At 40.2% G+C, this 13,124-nt stretch overlaps 1 protein-coding gene across 6 annotated transcripts in view; it reads left to right on the top strand.

Moving 5' to 3' along the window:
• Window positions 1–13,124, top strand: part of dock4b (dedicator of cytokinesis 4b) — a 119,919-nt gene that overhangs the window by 47,560 nt on the left and 59,235 nt on the right. For all 6 annotated transcript variants that reach the window (XM_067582546.1, XM_067582548.1, XM_067582547.1 and 3 more), the window contains exons 8-12: window positions 622–773; window positions 6,663–6,744; window positions 6,919–6,979; window positions 7,100–7,232; window positions 8,299–8,387. In XM_067582546.1, coding sequence (XP_067438647.1) covers window positions 622–773; window positions 6,663–6,744; window positions 6,919–6,979; window positions 7,100–7,232; window positions 8,299–8,387 — 517 coding nt within the window. The remainder of the gene's footprint in view (window positions 1–621; window positions 774–6,662; window positions 6,745–6,918; window positions 6,980–7,099; window positions 7,233–8,298; window positions 8,388–13,124) is intronic.

Raw genomic sequence — 13,124 nt, 5'->3', positions numbered from 1 at the left:
TCTTTGTGTCAAGAAAATAATTAGCCTGCTTAAGGATAAATGCTTGAGGTAAATAAATAAGGTAGAGTTCAAGACTCAAACAAAGAAACAGTCAAACAATGCAGCTAGATCTCTCACATCTTAGCCTCTGGTGCTGCTGACGGTCTTCGATATTACACGCTATATTAACTTGATATTTCAACCAAATCTATATCTTAGCCTTTTTTTTTTTTACTGTGAGACACTTCAAATATATATGCAAATCTGCAGCAAGACTCCTCCCAACTGTGAGATGTCTCAGAGGGATATTATTTATCTTTGACTGGGAAACTCCACACTTAATCCAGCAACTCTTAAATGTGATTGGCCAGTATTAAAAGAAATGTAACCACATGTTTTCCCCCTAGCATTAACTGTATTTGATGAGCTTTGATCATGCATTGCAGGATCTTTATTTAGAGTTTTATTTAGCTTATGGATTTTCCTGTTTTTTTTTAACCTTTACAAATCCACCCGTTCAAACCTGTTTTAGAACAGAACAGTATGTTTTTGCACTTTTTTATGAAATATAAAGATTTCCTTGCTCAAAAATAGTAATTTGTGCTAATATTCCTCTCCTCCGTCCTCCTCCCTCCTCTGCAGATGGAACATCGGCATCGCAAGAAGGAGACCCCCGCGCCTGCAAGCACCCATCACTTGTTCGTCCACGTGAAGAGTCTAATGAGCGCCAATCTAGGGGAGGAGCTAGAAGTCTTCTTTCACATTTATGATGGACGGGAGAACCGGCCGCTCAGGTAGAGACTTTAGAAGAATGAATTCCCCCATGATTTAAAGGGGACATATTATACCTCTTTTCCACAAGTTAACACAGTTCCCTGGGGTCTTAATAAAATGTATCTGACATGCTTTGGTCAAAATACTGCAAGGATCAAGCACCACAGCAGCCCTGTTCAGAACACACAGTTTGAGTGTAAATAAACTTAAGTTTTGCTGTGATTTAATTGCAATAAATGGATCAAAAGGATGCCGAAATAACAACATCCTGATGTCGATTTGTAAAAAGCCTTAATTCATGCCACAAGACGACAAGCAACCAAACTTTAAAATTCTTGTTTTTTGAATGTTCAGATCGATCAGAGCTATGCTAACATTGTAGCTGCTCCATCCACACTTAAAATAATGTCATCTAAAGGCATAACTACAGCAGTGACGTTATTGTTTATACACATAACTTTAGTCACATGAGTACAGAGCAAGCCAGCCCACATCTGACAGTTTGTGTGTTAGTAGGCACATCAGAGACCCAAATACATACACACAAGCACCGAAAAAGTGAGTTTTTCATTATATGGCTCCTTTAAGAAGTAATAATGAAAAATGCATGGCTTTTGTATGACCGATACATGTGTCATGCGGTGAGTTTTTTGGGGGATTTTTTTTTTTTGTGTCTTTATTGGCTCCCCCTCTGATGTCAAGAAGACTGCTCTAATTATATTCATGAAGATTTATTAAATGAAGTAGGTTGTTAAAGTACACTTACGCACCAATAAAAGTGGGCGAGGCCATGCTATTTTCTCATAATAAAAAAGTGTCAGCGCCGTCCACATAAAAGAGCTTGGATCACCCTGGGAGCCTGCAGACGTCACTCGCATGCATGCTCACACACCAACATACCCCAGTATAAATCCCCTGGTTTCATAGTTCAAAGCAAAGAAATTCCATTTCATGTCACAAACAAGTGGATTCGTCAGGCAAAGAAAATGAGTGGGTTGAAAAATGAGAACACTGAAACTTCTTTTGAAAAGTCATGCTTGTGTTTGACGTTACTTTCCGCCCCGCAGGGTCACATCAGAGAAACAAGGGTGACATTGATTGGATTCATTGTTTTATTATTTTGTGCTTTAGTACAGTAACTCTGCGTCCATGTCTGTTAGAATCCAAATCATTACTCAGCACATTACTGGCAGAAAACATAACTATATTTTCAACTTGGTCAACCAAAGTTACTTCAAACTGCTGTGTGGGAACAAAAAAAAATTCTATTTTTACTGTTTGGTTTTCATGAAGTGGTTTATCTGAGAGAAAGACACAGAATCTGTCAGTGGATCAAAGCACTTTTAATTACAAGGTTTATTAAATATGCTCTCTTGTCTTATTTAACTCACACATGCAAATTCTTTTTTTAAGGTAAAAGATTCCACAATATGAAGTTTTTGTTTTTTTAACATCCGCTACCACCCTGCACTTTTTCTTGAAGTGGGTAATTAGCGTCCAGTGGTATCATATTAAGTTTCACTTGAAGCACCTTCTCCTCCTCTCCCTCTCTGTCATTATCTTTCTCTCGTTTTCTCTCTTCCTGTCTTCTTACTACTTTGAAAGATTGAGTACCTTAGCCAGTTAAGAGTAATTAGACTCCTTGAAATCTGTCATGCATTTGAATGCGATTTACAGCACTTTTCTCTGAAATAGAATGAAGTCGGCTTCAGTTATGCTGAAAGATGTCATTTGTTGTATGCTATGAAAAGTCAAAATACCTCAGTCACAATGCTTATTTATCCAAAATGAAAATGGCAGATAATATAATAATAAACACACACAAAACTCTATTTTTCTGATAACAGTTTATTTTGTTCCCTAAATCAGCTAATTATATTTTTCTATTTTACAATTACAACAATTGGTTTTCAAGGATAAAAGCAGTCAGAGCCCTCAACGATTGTGCCTTTTTGGTTCCAGTTTTCTGTGTATGTATGTGTATGTGTGTGTGTATGTGTGTGTGCGTGCATGCGTGTGTGTTTTGCGATCGCATCAGTTGTCTTCAAGGAAAATCTTGCAGTGGCAGCTTGCCAACGTTGTCTCTCACTGTCTGGTCACACACATAAACAGAGACGCACACACACATTTACGCAAGCTGCCTGGCAGGGAGCCATTTCGATGCTTCCCCTCTGTGCTGGTGGTTTGTGTGTGTGTGTGTGTCTGTGAGTGTCAGACCAGATGGGGGTCCGACCCGTTGTCTCAGTACCATGCCAACACCACCAGCCCCTGTGCACCATGGCAGCTTCTTTGTGTTCAATACAGACTCCTTGTCTGGCTCTTCAGCAGGACACACAAACGGACACAGTGGTGTACTGTACCGTGCTCGCGCGCACACTCGCTGCGTTGTGGGTTTTGAAGCTCGTTGAGAATAAACACACACATTTATGTCAACTTTCTACGCACTCACACTTCCCTCTTCCAAACTTGATCTCTACTTACCTCTTACAAGGTCACCAACGGATGTCTGGATATGTCTTTTCCTGTGTGCAGCTGTTCATTGTGTACCCAATGCGTATTTTTGACAGAAGGATGGATTTAGTTGGTAGGTCTAGCCTTGTCTGGCTTGTCAATTATTTGTGTATTTGTACTTAATAAGTTTTTCCTCTGCTGCTCCATCGTGAAGACATTTTCTTGTCTTTTCATGCAGCCTCTAGGTGTAGATTTAGCTTTTTAGGGTGGGGAGGAGAGCAGTCTGTCAGCAGTGGCAGTTCATTTATCCAGTATTTTACAAACCAGTCACTCACTATCCCATCCCCCCCGCCGCCCCCTTGCCGGGTGAGCATGCGGCTTCTAATGCAGTCATCGATATCAGGAGAGGGAATAGCGAACGCCATGAGGGCCCAGAGGGGAGGGAAATCGGCCATTCATGTTATGTTAATGCGAGTGGTGATAGAGTGAGATAAGGTCCCACTGGGGGACACTGGTCCTCTTAGCTCGGGTGATCAACACGCTGCAGCTGTGAGGGAGAAGAGTTGGTGGCAAGAGAAGGAGAGACACTTGTGTGTGTGTGTGTGTGTGTGTGTGTGTGTGTGTGTGTGTGTGTCTGTGTTTGCAAGGAGTGGCTGTTAATTGGCAGTTGGGGTTTCAACAATAGAGCACTAATTAGGGTTGAGGAAAGCGTGCGCAAAGTCTCATGCCTGATGCATAGGAATCCGTCTCCTTATGGCTGGATAAATGGCCCGGAAAGTTACAGAGAGCAGTTAATGAGGAACGACCGCATCTAAATCAAATTGGCTCTCAACTGGTTCATTCCAATATGGGCGATTAAAGGAAAACTTTACTGAAGGAATACATGTATGAAAAATCATAAGCATTTGTATAATTAATAATGAGGAGCTTAATTAATTCAAACATGGGTGCCAACTGCCCTACATACACAAAACACTGAATTACAGAGCAAGAAGCAACCTTTTATTTACATCTTGTAAGAGACTTGAAAACTTTTAAGCTTGTGATAAGAGCTTTTAATAGCTGACAGGCTATTATAAGACATCCTAATCCATTGTCGCCGTATTCAGCACAAAGTCAAGTTATACAGGATCTGTTGGGTTATAGTCTGCTCTTGTGTGAGTAGCCTGGGCTGCTAGCCGTGCCAGTGACTTGGCTCATTGTCAGGCACTGGTGCATTACAAGGTTTTCTCTCTGCTTATCGGTGGACTGTGAAAGTCACCTAACTGGATTAGCCCTCAGCTCGCCAACCAGGATGAGACGGGCCCAGCAGGATGCCTCCGCTGCCTCTCTTTGAGCGAGCGAGGGTGCGAGATAGAGAGAGAGAGAGAGAACGGAATACAAAGAGAATGAAAAGGCGATCTGTGTCTGTCCTTTCTGTTTTTGCCTGACATGCACTTCATTTCCCGCCTGCACAAAGGGGGGAGTGCAGGGCATTTTGAGGCCAGAGTTGTTATTTCCAGACTTCTCATTTTGCTCTGGGAAGTTCATCATATATTAAAGTTGAACTGTAGAGTATGCAAAAACTATCCAAAGTATGATTCATTGTTGTTTAGACTGGAAGCCAGACCATTTTCTTCTCCAATTGTCTCAGTGAAGCTGCTTACAGCTTTATTTCTAGCCATGTGGCAATGGATTGGCAGTGTCGGTCAGCCAGTCCACCACCTTTTGTCCAGACTAGACTAGAAATAAATCCACAGTGTAGGATGGATCGTTTTGAAATGTGGGACAGATATCCATGGTTCCCAGAGGATGAATCGTACTGTCTTAAGTTATTCCCTGACTTTTCATCTAGCTCCAACAACAAGTCAAACATCCACTTTTCACTTATCCAGTGAAATATCTCAATCTGCTCAATGCATTGGTACAGCATTTTGTACAGACTTTCATGGTTCCTAGATTATGAATCCTAATGACTTTGGTCATGTCTAGTGCCACCAGAAGATTGACTTTTGTGGTTTTTAAGTTTAATATCTCAACAACTATTGGACGGATGCCCATGAAATTTGATATTTATGTTTCCCTCAGGATGACTTACAAAAACGTTTAGTGATCACCTAAATTTCAATTTTCAAGCCTCAGTACTTTGTGTTTAGTGCTAATTAGCGTTACAGTACGGTAGTATGCCAACATGCTACGCTAAACATCAGCCTGTTAGCAATGTCAAAACGAGCATATGTTATCGTGCTGACATTAGACATTTGTGACTTATACAATAGCTGTCCATATGTTTGTATTTGAATTACACATACAGTGGTGAAAGCTGCTTTCCCTTGAACAAAGATAACACTTATGCCAGTAAAAGACAGTAGCCAGGGGGATTAATTAGAGGGTCATTCAGTAATATAATAGTTTGGTTGTCTGTGTGAGGTGTGATTGAAGGTCATTTGGCCCGGTTATATCTCCATGCCAGGTGCAACTGATAAATTTTAGGGAAGTCTGAAACACCATTGTGTTGAGATGATGAATCATACTTGGATCATTACCAAAGCGTCAAGGTCACTAATGAACTTAGCATCAATGGTAGAATAGTTCCGAGTATGGTTAAAAGCAAGGTGGAGCATGGAAATAGGCTCCACATTAGGAGAGGTTATGAAAGGTATATAATATGATGTTTTATGATATTGCATCAGGTTCTTTGTCCCGGGATCAAGGCCTTGGTTTGCTTTGTATTGCTCTTGATGCACAGTAAATCTATAATTGCATTGAACTCTGCCTTTTAACTATTTTTGAATAATTATGTGTTGTGGAGGATTTGAAGATGCATTGGCCTATCTGAAAGATTTTTCCACCACAATACATCTGCCAGCACTGAGCAGAATCATTTCCTCACTGTCTCTATGTATTCACCTTGCTCTTAATTGTCTCTGTCTAGCATGGTCACAGTCAGAAGATTTATGACAACCAGCTTGGCAGCTATAACACTGAGTTTGCACATTTTTTTGTTGTAACGCATGACTATTTTTGCTGACAGTTCAGTATCCGGGCTTAAACATGTCAGAAGGAATCCACAATATGCAACAACACAATGAATATTTTAGTCAGCTGTGGAGGAGCCACGTGTGGATGCACTTGTTGTCGGATATGTTACAGACATTCTTTGTTGGGGATTCGGTTCAGTAATTCAAGCTCTGTGTATATTTCTCTCTCCCTCTATCCCTCTGTCTCTGCCCCTGTCTCTCCTGCCTCATATTCTATTTCAAGGTTTCAGACGGTTTTAGTTTGAAGTTTGAACTTTTGAAGCGATTTCTCCAGTGCCCACCGTTCAGCGCTTGACATTTTTGACATTGTTTCTAATCTTTATTCTGTTCCTGTTAGCAGTGGCTTGGATGTAGTTGTTTACAGTGAAACCCAGCCATCACTGCTGACCCCATTCATCTTCATGTGTGTTCCTTCCCTCTGTCTCCTCACTTGTACAGTGAAAGGTTCTTTGTCAGGCTGAATAAGAGCGGGTTGCCCAAGTCGCCAGAGAAGACAGAAAGACAATGCACACTGTTTGTGGTGAGTAGTGAACATGAGTTAGTGTTTGTAAAGATTTATTGGGAACAATTTAAAGCTCTTGAAAGTTATGTTCCATTAGCCTGAAAACTAAAAGCGAAGCCATTGCTCTGTTGCTTGTTTACATGTATCAAGTGTGAAGCTAAAGTATGTTTTCCTGTCTTGTTTTCCTGTCAGGATTTGGGAAGCAGTGATCTACGAAAGGATGTCTACATTGTTGTACACATCATAAGAATAGGTGGGAGTCAGGATGCTGCTTCTTTATTCTGCTCAGCACTACATGTTTTTTTAAAATCTCTTGGGCTTTCATAACAGCACTGCTATGTCTTTGGATTTGTCTTTGTGTGTGCGTATGCAGGGAGAATGGGTGCCGGGGAGAAGAAGAACCTGTGTAGTGTACAGTACAGGCGGCCGTTTGGCTGCGCTGTCGTCAGCATCGCTGATCTCCTCACTGCTGACTCCAAGGATGACCACCTGCTCAAGGTTTATGCGTAAGTCACTGTACACAGCCAACATTTCACTAATGACTCTTTTCTTCCAAACATGGAACCATGCTATACTTTAAGAGTTCCTTGCAGGTTGCTAAAATTAGCTACTTTTCCTTTTTTTTTTTCAAAATACAGATACCAGTCCTCAAAATCTCAATTTTGACTCAGCATTTCACAAATAAATGATGGGTTTTACAATATGAGAACTTTTTTCTATGCCCCTTTACAGTTGTATGTTAGAGGCTTGGTGCTTTTTTTCACTACCAGTGGCAGTTGTGTGGTCCAACACAGTCTACACAATGCCTTGAGGGACAGAAAAGGCTACCATTGACATAGTAGTTTGACCTAAATTATTGCTGGATCAGGCTGACTGGCCAAATACACTTTGCTGAGAAGAAAATACAACACCTGCTCTGTAACTGCAGGAATACCGGGAATGTATTAGGTGGATTAGCATTAAAGTTCTGAGCTGAATGTTTTCAGAATTAGACAAGACGTCACAGTAATTGATTTGTCCTACTTAAGTTAAGGTAGTCACAGTCAACCCCCCCTTGCACTTGTGAGTCACGTTACATTGAATCATACATTACATGCAACAATTGCTTGGAGTGCAAGGCGCAGTGCAACAGAATAGCAACTAGTGCCATTCTCTAAAGTGAAAACATATTATAAGAAAGTCTTACTTAAAGCATTGAGACTTACACAGCAATTCAGTTCACTTTTTCAGCCTGTAAAAACTGTTTTATAATGTCTTCTTTAGGAGCTTTGTCCAGTCTGAGAAAATAAGCCTTATGATGTCATCCGGGTGATTTCAGCTCAGGGTTTGGAGACGACAAACTTAAAATCTGAACTTGTGTTGCAAACTGGGAACATGCATTACAGGAAATGTAGGATCTAGCGTTTTCAGCGTTTTATGAAGCCTGAACTTCAAAGCATCACGGCCTCTGTTTTAGTAGCCTGTCCTTATGAAACCCCTGACTTTATTCAAGTGCGATAACAAATCGCTTAAAGTTGAAAATCTATAAAGCTGATTTATTTTCTGTTACTCTCTCTCACCCCTCCGTCTCAGGTGTAACACTGAGAGTGAATGGTACCAAATCCATGAGAACATCATCAAAAAGGCCAATTCCAGGTACAACCTGTCTGGCTCCAACACTGGTAAGAATGACATTCACCTTGCCTCTACACTTCTACACTTCTTTGATTAAACAACAAAGAGATTAACTAATGCTACTAGTTGGTCTCCGTAGTGGAGTGTGATTCAGTTTTTAGTGGATATTATGGTTCATTTTTGCGATTGCTCCATGTTTTTTAAAATCAGGGAACTTTTGAAATCAGTTTTTTTCAATAGTTTCATTATTATCTGTGTTGTTTCTTTCACAAAACACATTATGCTGGGATGGCAAATTTAGCAGCTGAGTTGCATCATCAGATAGTCAGTGTCCGGTCAGTCTGCAACGCAGTTATGTAGGAGCAAAGTTCCTCTTTAGGGGAGCTGGCATGTCCTCATATGCTTGTGTCTACAGGAAGCCTGTAGCTGTTGCGAATGCATTCAGACAAATTTTATAAATAGCTGCATTCGCACCATACTGAACAACAGCATCAGCAGTTTCCCATAGCAACAGGTTGGTGGAGAATCAGAACACTCAGTTCTTCAAACGTCAAAGAAATACCATGTGAAAGATGAAGAGCTTTGAGATCCATACTTTATTTCTGTGGATTATACAATGATTATAGAAAAAAACATGTAGATATAGCTGCAGTTGAATCATACTTCCAACGTTCCTGTGCACATAAAATGATGACATAAGACTTTAAAGTATGACTTCAAAATATAACCTAAAGTGAAAGTGGCTTGAAGGGGAACAAAGGTGTAAAGCAAGAGGACATAATATGTCACTTGTTTCCAGCTGTTTGAATCAAGGAGCAATCATGCAACCAACTGTAAGCAATCAGCAATGGTTCATCAGAAGTTTATCTTAATGCTGATTTACATAAATGTGTTCGCAAAAATTGCTCCAACAAACTTGCTGCAGGCTGGTATTTACATAATGAAAATACTCATTTTCAGTGTTCACTGAGTTCATTGTCGTCTTCTTACATCTCCCTCATGTATTCTTAGAGGAACACCATAGCTTGTTCCATAGAAAATTCTGATAATTGTTTAAGCGCTATCAGCAACTGGAGAAATGGGAGGGGGGTGGGGAGGATTACAGGAATATCAAGAATCTGTGAGACTGATCTACTGAGTCAGCTACTCTTTCCACCTTCTCTCAGAAGGCCAATAATTACTTCAGGAGAAGTCATACAACTCCAGGATGGTGAAATTATCATGAATAATCTTGCACAAGCGTGAAGGGATGCGGTAATTACGCTCAATGACACAGTCCTTTTAGCACAGTCGTTGTTATCTGAGCGGCGTTGGTTCATAACAAAACTGCAGCATCCAGTCAAAATCCTATATGATGGAGCTGCCATTGAACAGATGGAGATATGGAGTGTTTTGTTAAGCGCTACAAAAAATCTAAATGACGCTAACACAGGAGTATTAAGCAACCGTTTACTTCACTATTTCCTTATCTCACATTGAACTCCAACTAATTCTTAATCAAGCTCCTATATCAGCTTTATTTGCTACTCAAACTGTTGACTGGCTGTATTACCATAGATAACACACAGCTGTGCACATATTATCAGATTTAATACCAGATAAGGCAGGCAGATAAGGTAGCACATTGTTGCTGTTGACGTTGGTGTTTGACTCTGCAGACATTCGTTCCCCCAGTAAAAGCTGCACCACGGTTCACTGTATGGATGACACTGACATTTTCAAACTTATGTAATCATAAACAATTAATCACACCAATTGGTAAAAACAACATCAATGGTAGAACATGTTTGCCTTTTCTCAAAATGGATCCAACATGTTAAGTGGTTTCTTTCATTTGACAGCGTTATGCGCAATTTTTTAGAGTTACTCCAGTCATTGGCTGCAGAGTCGAGTTTATCACAAACACTTGGATGTTAGCTATTGAGTTGCTGTCAGCTAAAGACATTGATCCAGCTGAATGCCTGATTTGCCTCAGCACTTTCTCTTTCAAAGTGCATTAGTGGAGAGCCGCGGGTCTTTTGTCACCATACTCTGGCATGCATAATTCAAGTATGTTCGTTCCAAAATTACATTCCCACCCCTTAACTGAATTTGACATTGATCTTACAAAATTAACTGCTTTAATCACAGAGTAGAAATGTATTAGAGTTAATAATTTCCATTTTTTAGATAATGAACTCTGAATATTGAGTGTTATTTGTGTATTATGTGCAATATACTGAGTGGATCAAATGTATTAATTATAATGTTATGAGCTTTGACGGTGGGATTGCTCTCTTATTGACTCATTGTTCACTTTTCTGTCTCATTAATTCCATCACTCTCTCACACACGCACACACTAATACACCTGCTCTTACACAGATACCTTACAGGAGAGCCACAAGTGGTGAAAGTAAAGTAAATATTCTGTCCACATTTTTTAAATTACATGTACAGCAGCAAGTTTGAATTCAGCCAAAACACTGCGGGAATGGTCGTCAATGCAAACTCTCAGATTGCCTCTAATTTATCATCTTAAATCCATAAACATAAACTGTTTTCTGCTCATTCTACATTCAAAACTGCTGTGCATAAAAGCAAATTTTTTAACTGGCTACATCTTCATCTGAAAAGTCAATTCCTCCCGAAGGCAAATTATTCCGCAACACTAAAGGGTAGATAATACATGTGTCGCTTGTCAAGCTTTCGACACCAAAATGTGCAAACTGGAGAAAATATTTCACGTCCATGCAGGAGTTATGGAACACCATGCATAATTTAAGGCCCTCAATTTATTACACTTAGTGTCAGGAGGGCAATTAAAACCAAGTATCAGTGTGCAGTGGAGTGAGATAACATTATGTGTGTTTGTATATGTGCACCCTCCGCTGTGTGTGTGCGCTTCGTCTTTTTACGAGTGTTTGTGTATCCTTGTGTCTTGCTGTGTGGTTCTCCTTTTAAACAGACCTGGCAGTGTGCCAGAAGTCTCTTATTAGCAGCCAATTAGCTTGGGAGAGATGAATGCACTGCCCTTAAAATATAAAGAACTAAAATATAAAGAACGCCAGGCTGTTAGGATAATAAAGAGGCAGAGAGACAGCAATTTTGTTCCCATGTAGCCTAATGGCTACCTCAGTTTTCTTTACCTGTGTTTGAGGATAATGGGGGCTTCTTCTGTAATCAAATTTGAAATAACAGTTGCAGAGATAATTTTGTTTACATGTTAGCCCAGTAATCAGTAAAAGGGATTTCATAAGTATCTGGCTCTGTATGAGTCAGGTCAGGTAGATAATTCAGCTCCCACCTCCATGCGAGCGTAGGCAGTGACAGAAGAGGCTGCGACAACTCAACTGTTTTGTTTTTGAGTTTTTTATTTTCCTCTTTTTTTGAGTTAGTGAAGAGGCAGGCCGGGTGGGCTGAGGGCAGCAAAGGTTGAGGGTGTTGTTTTTGTCAGCGTCAGCTACATCTATCGGCTAGAATAGTAATGAAGCCTGTTTGCCTAATTGTTGCCCTGCAGTAGCTTTTAGAGCCCGACTGTGTGTGTGTGTTCGTTTATGTGTGTATAAATGCCAAAGGCTCGATCCACATTAAGGGGAAGGCAGATTAGGCTTGGGTAGGAAGAAAAAAAAAAAATCTCCCCCTGAACCTAATGGGACTCTTCTTTCAATTCCCAGCAGGCCTTTGTGCCACAGCGAACACATTGTTGATGGGCTGTGTGTGTTACTTTTGAATTATTCAAATCAGAGGACTGTTCTGTGGTGTCTCAGTCACCTCTCATGCCCTCTCTGTGTGTATGGTTTTTTGAGTTTGTCCCGGAGATTTCATCCTTGTAACATAGAGGAGAAGGCAGTAACTACAAATTTGGTCAAAATCTAACTTTCTAATGCCTGTTTTATGAAAGAAACATATAAAGTGTCCAATAACCACAAAGCCTGAAACCCTACAAAATGATGTTTACAGCTACAGCCAAAGCCAAAACTGCAGTAGATACATTCTGGCTGTGTAGTTACTGCATTCTTGTTTTGTGTTGCTGCTCAGGCTGCAGTAACTGAATTTGGTTAGGTAATCTGTAGACTCTAAAACATGCCATCGCACTTACTGCACACTCTCTGCCACAGAGAAACACCCAACTAGATAGCGAAAGCAGCTAACTTATATTCAGTGAAATTCCTTTTTCCATTTATCCCGAGCTGTTATCTATAATTGAATATCCATTTTGATGCAGCAGCTAAATATAACCATGATGAAGAACAAAAGCCCAGCTAAGCCAAAGTAGCAGTAAGCACAGTCTAACCTTTTAACCCCAGTTTGGAGTCACGTGTTGGTGAGGTTAAGCTACTTTGTAATGTAATTTATTCAACTGATATTATACATAAATATTGATAGTTGATGGACAGACACCTTGCAAAACAGAGACATATTCACTCCCTGTGAACTATGGACTGTAAATAATCAAATTAGGTTTATTTTCTTAACAAAAGTCATTAAAGTAGACATGGAAGCTAAAAGAAAGCATTTTGTTTGTAGATACTGCATTTTCCTCACGCTCTGTGAAGATTACCAAAAGTCTGAGTGCATCAGCTGTTCAAAGGTACAAAATGAAGGCATTACAGGCTTTCTATCTGATGCATAGTTTGCCAGAGGGCCTGAAAACTTTAAACCCATTTTTCTCAGCTTCACTGCTTCTTACAGCTCTCTGTCATTTTAGGGCAGTGCAGTTTGGTATATTGCTACCAGGTTTGCAAACAAGTCACGTCGCGTTGTCGGCTCTCTGTGACGGAAACCCCTTGCAGCTAATGAACC

The sequence above is a fragment of the Thunnus thynnus genome, chromosome 23 (assembly GCF_963924715.1).
Source record: "Thunnus thynnus chromosome 23, fThuThy2.1, whole genome shotgun sequence".
Lineage (NCBI taxonomy): Eukaryota > Metazoa > Chordata > Actinopteri > Scombriformes > Scombridae > Thunnus > Thunnus thynnus.
Note: the sequence above shows the minus strand (reverse complement) of the source record. Positions and strands in the feature narration are given on the sequence as shown.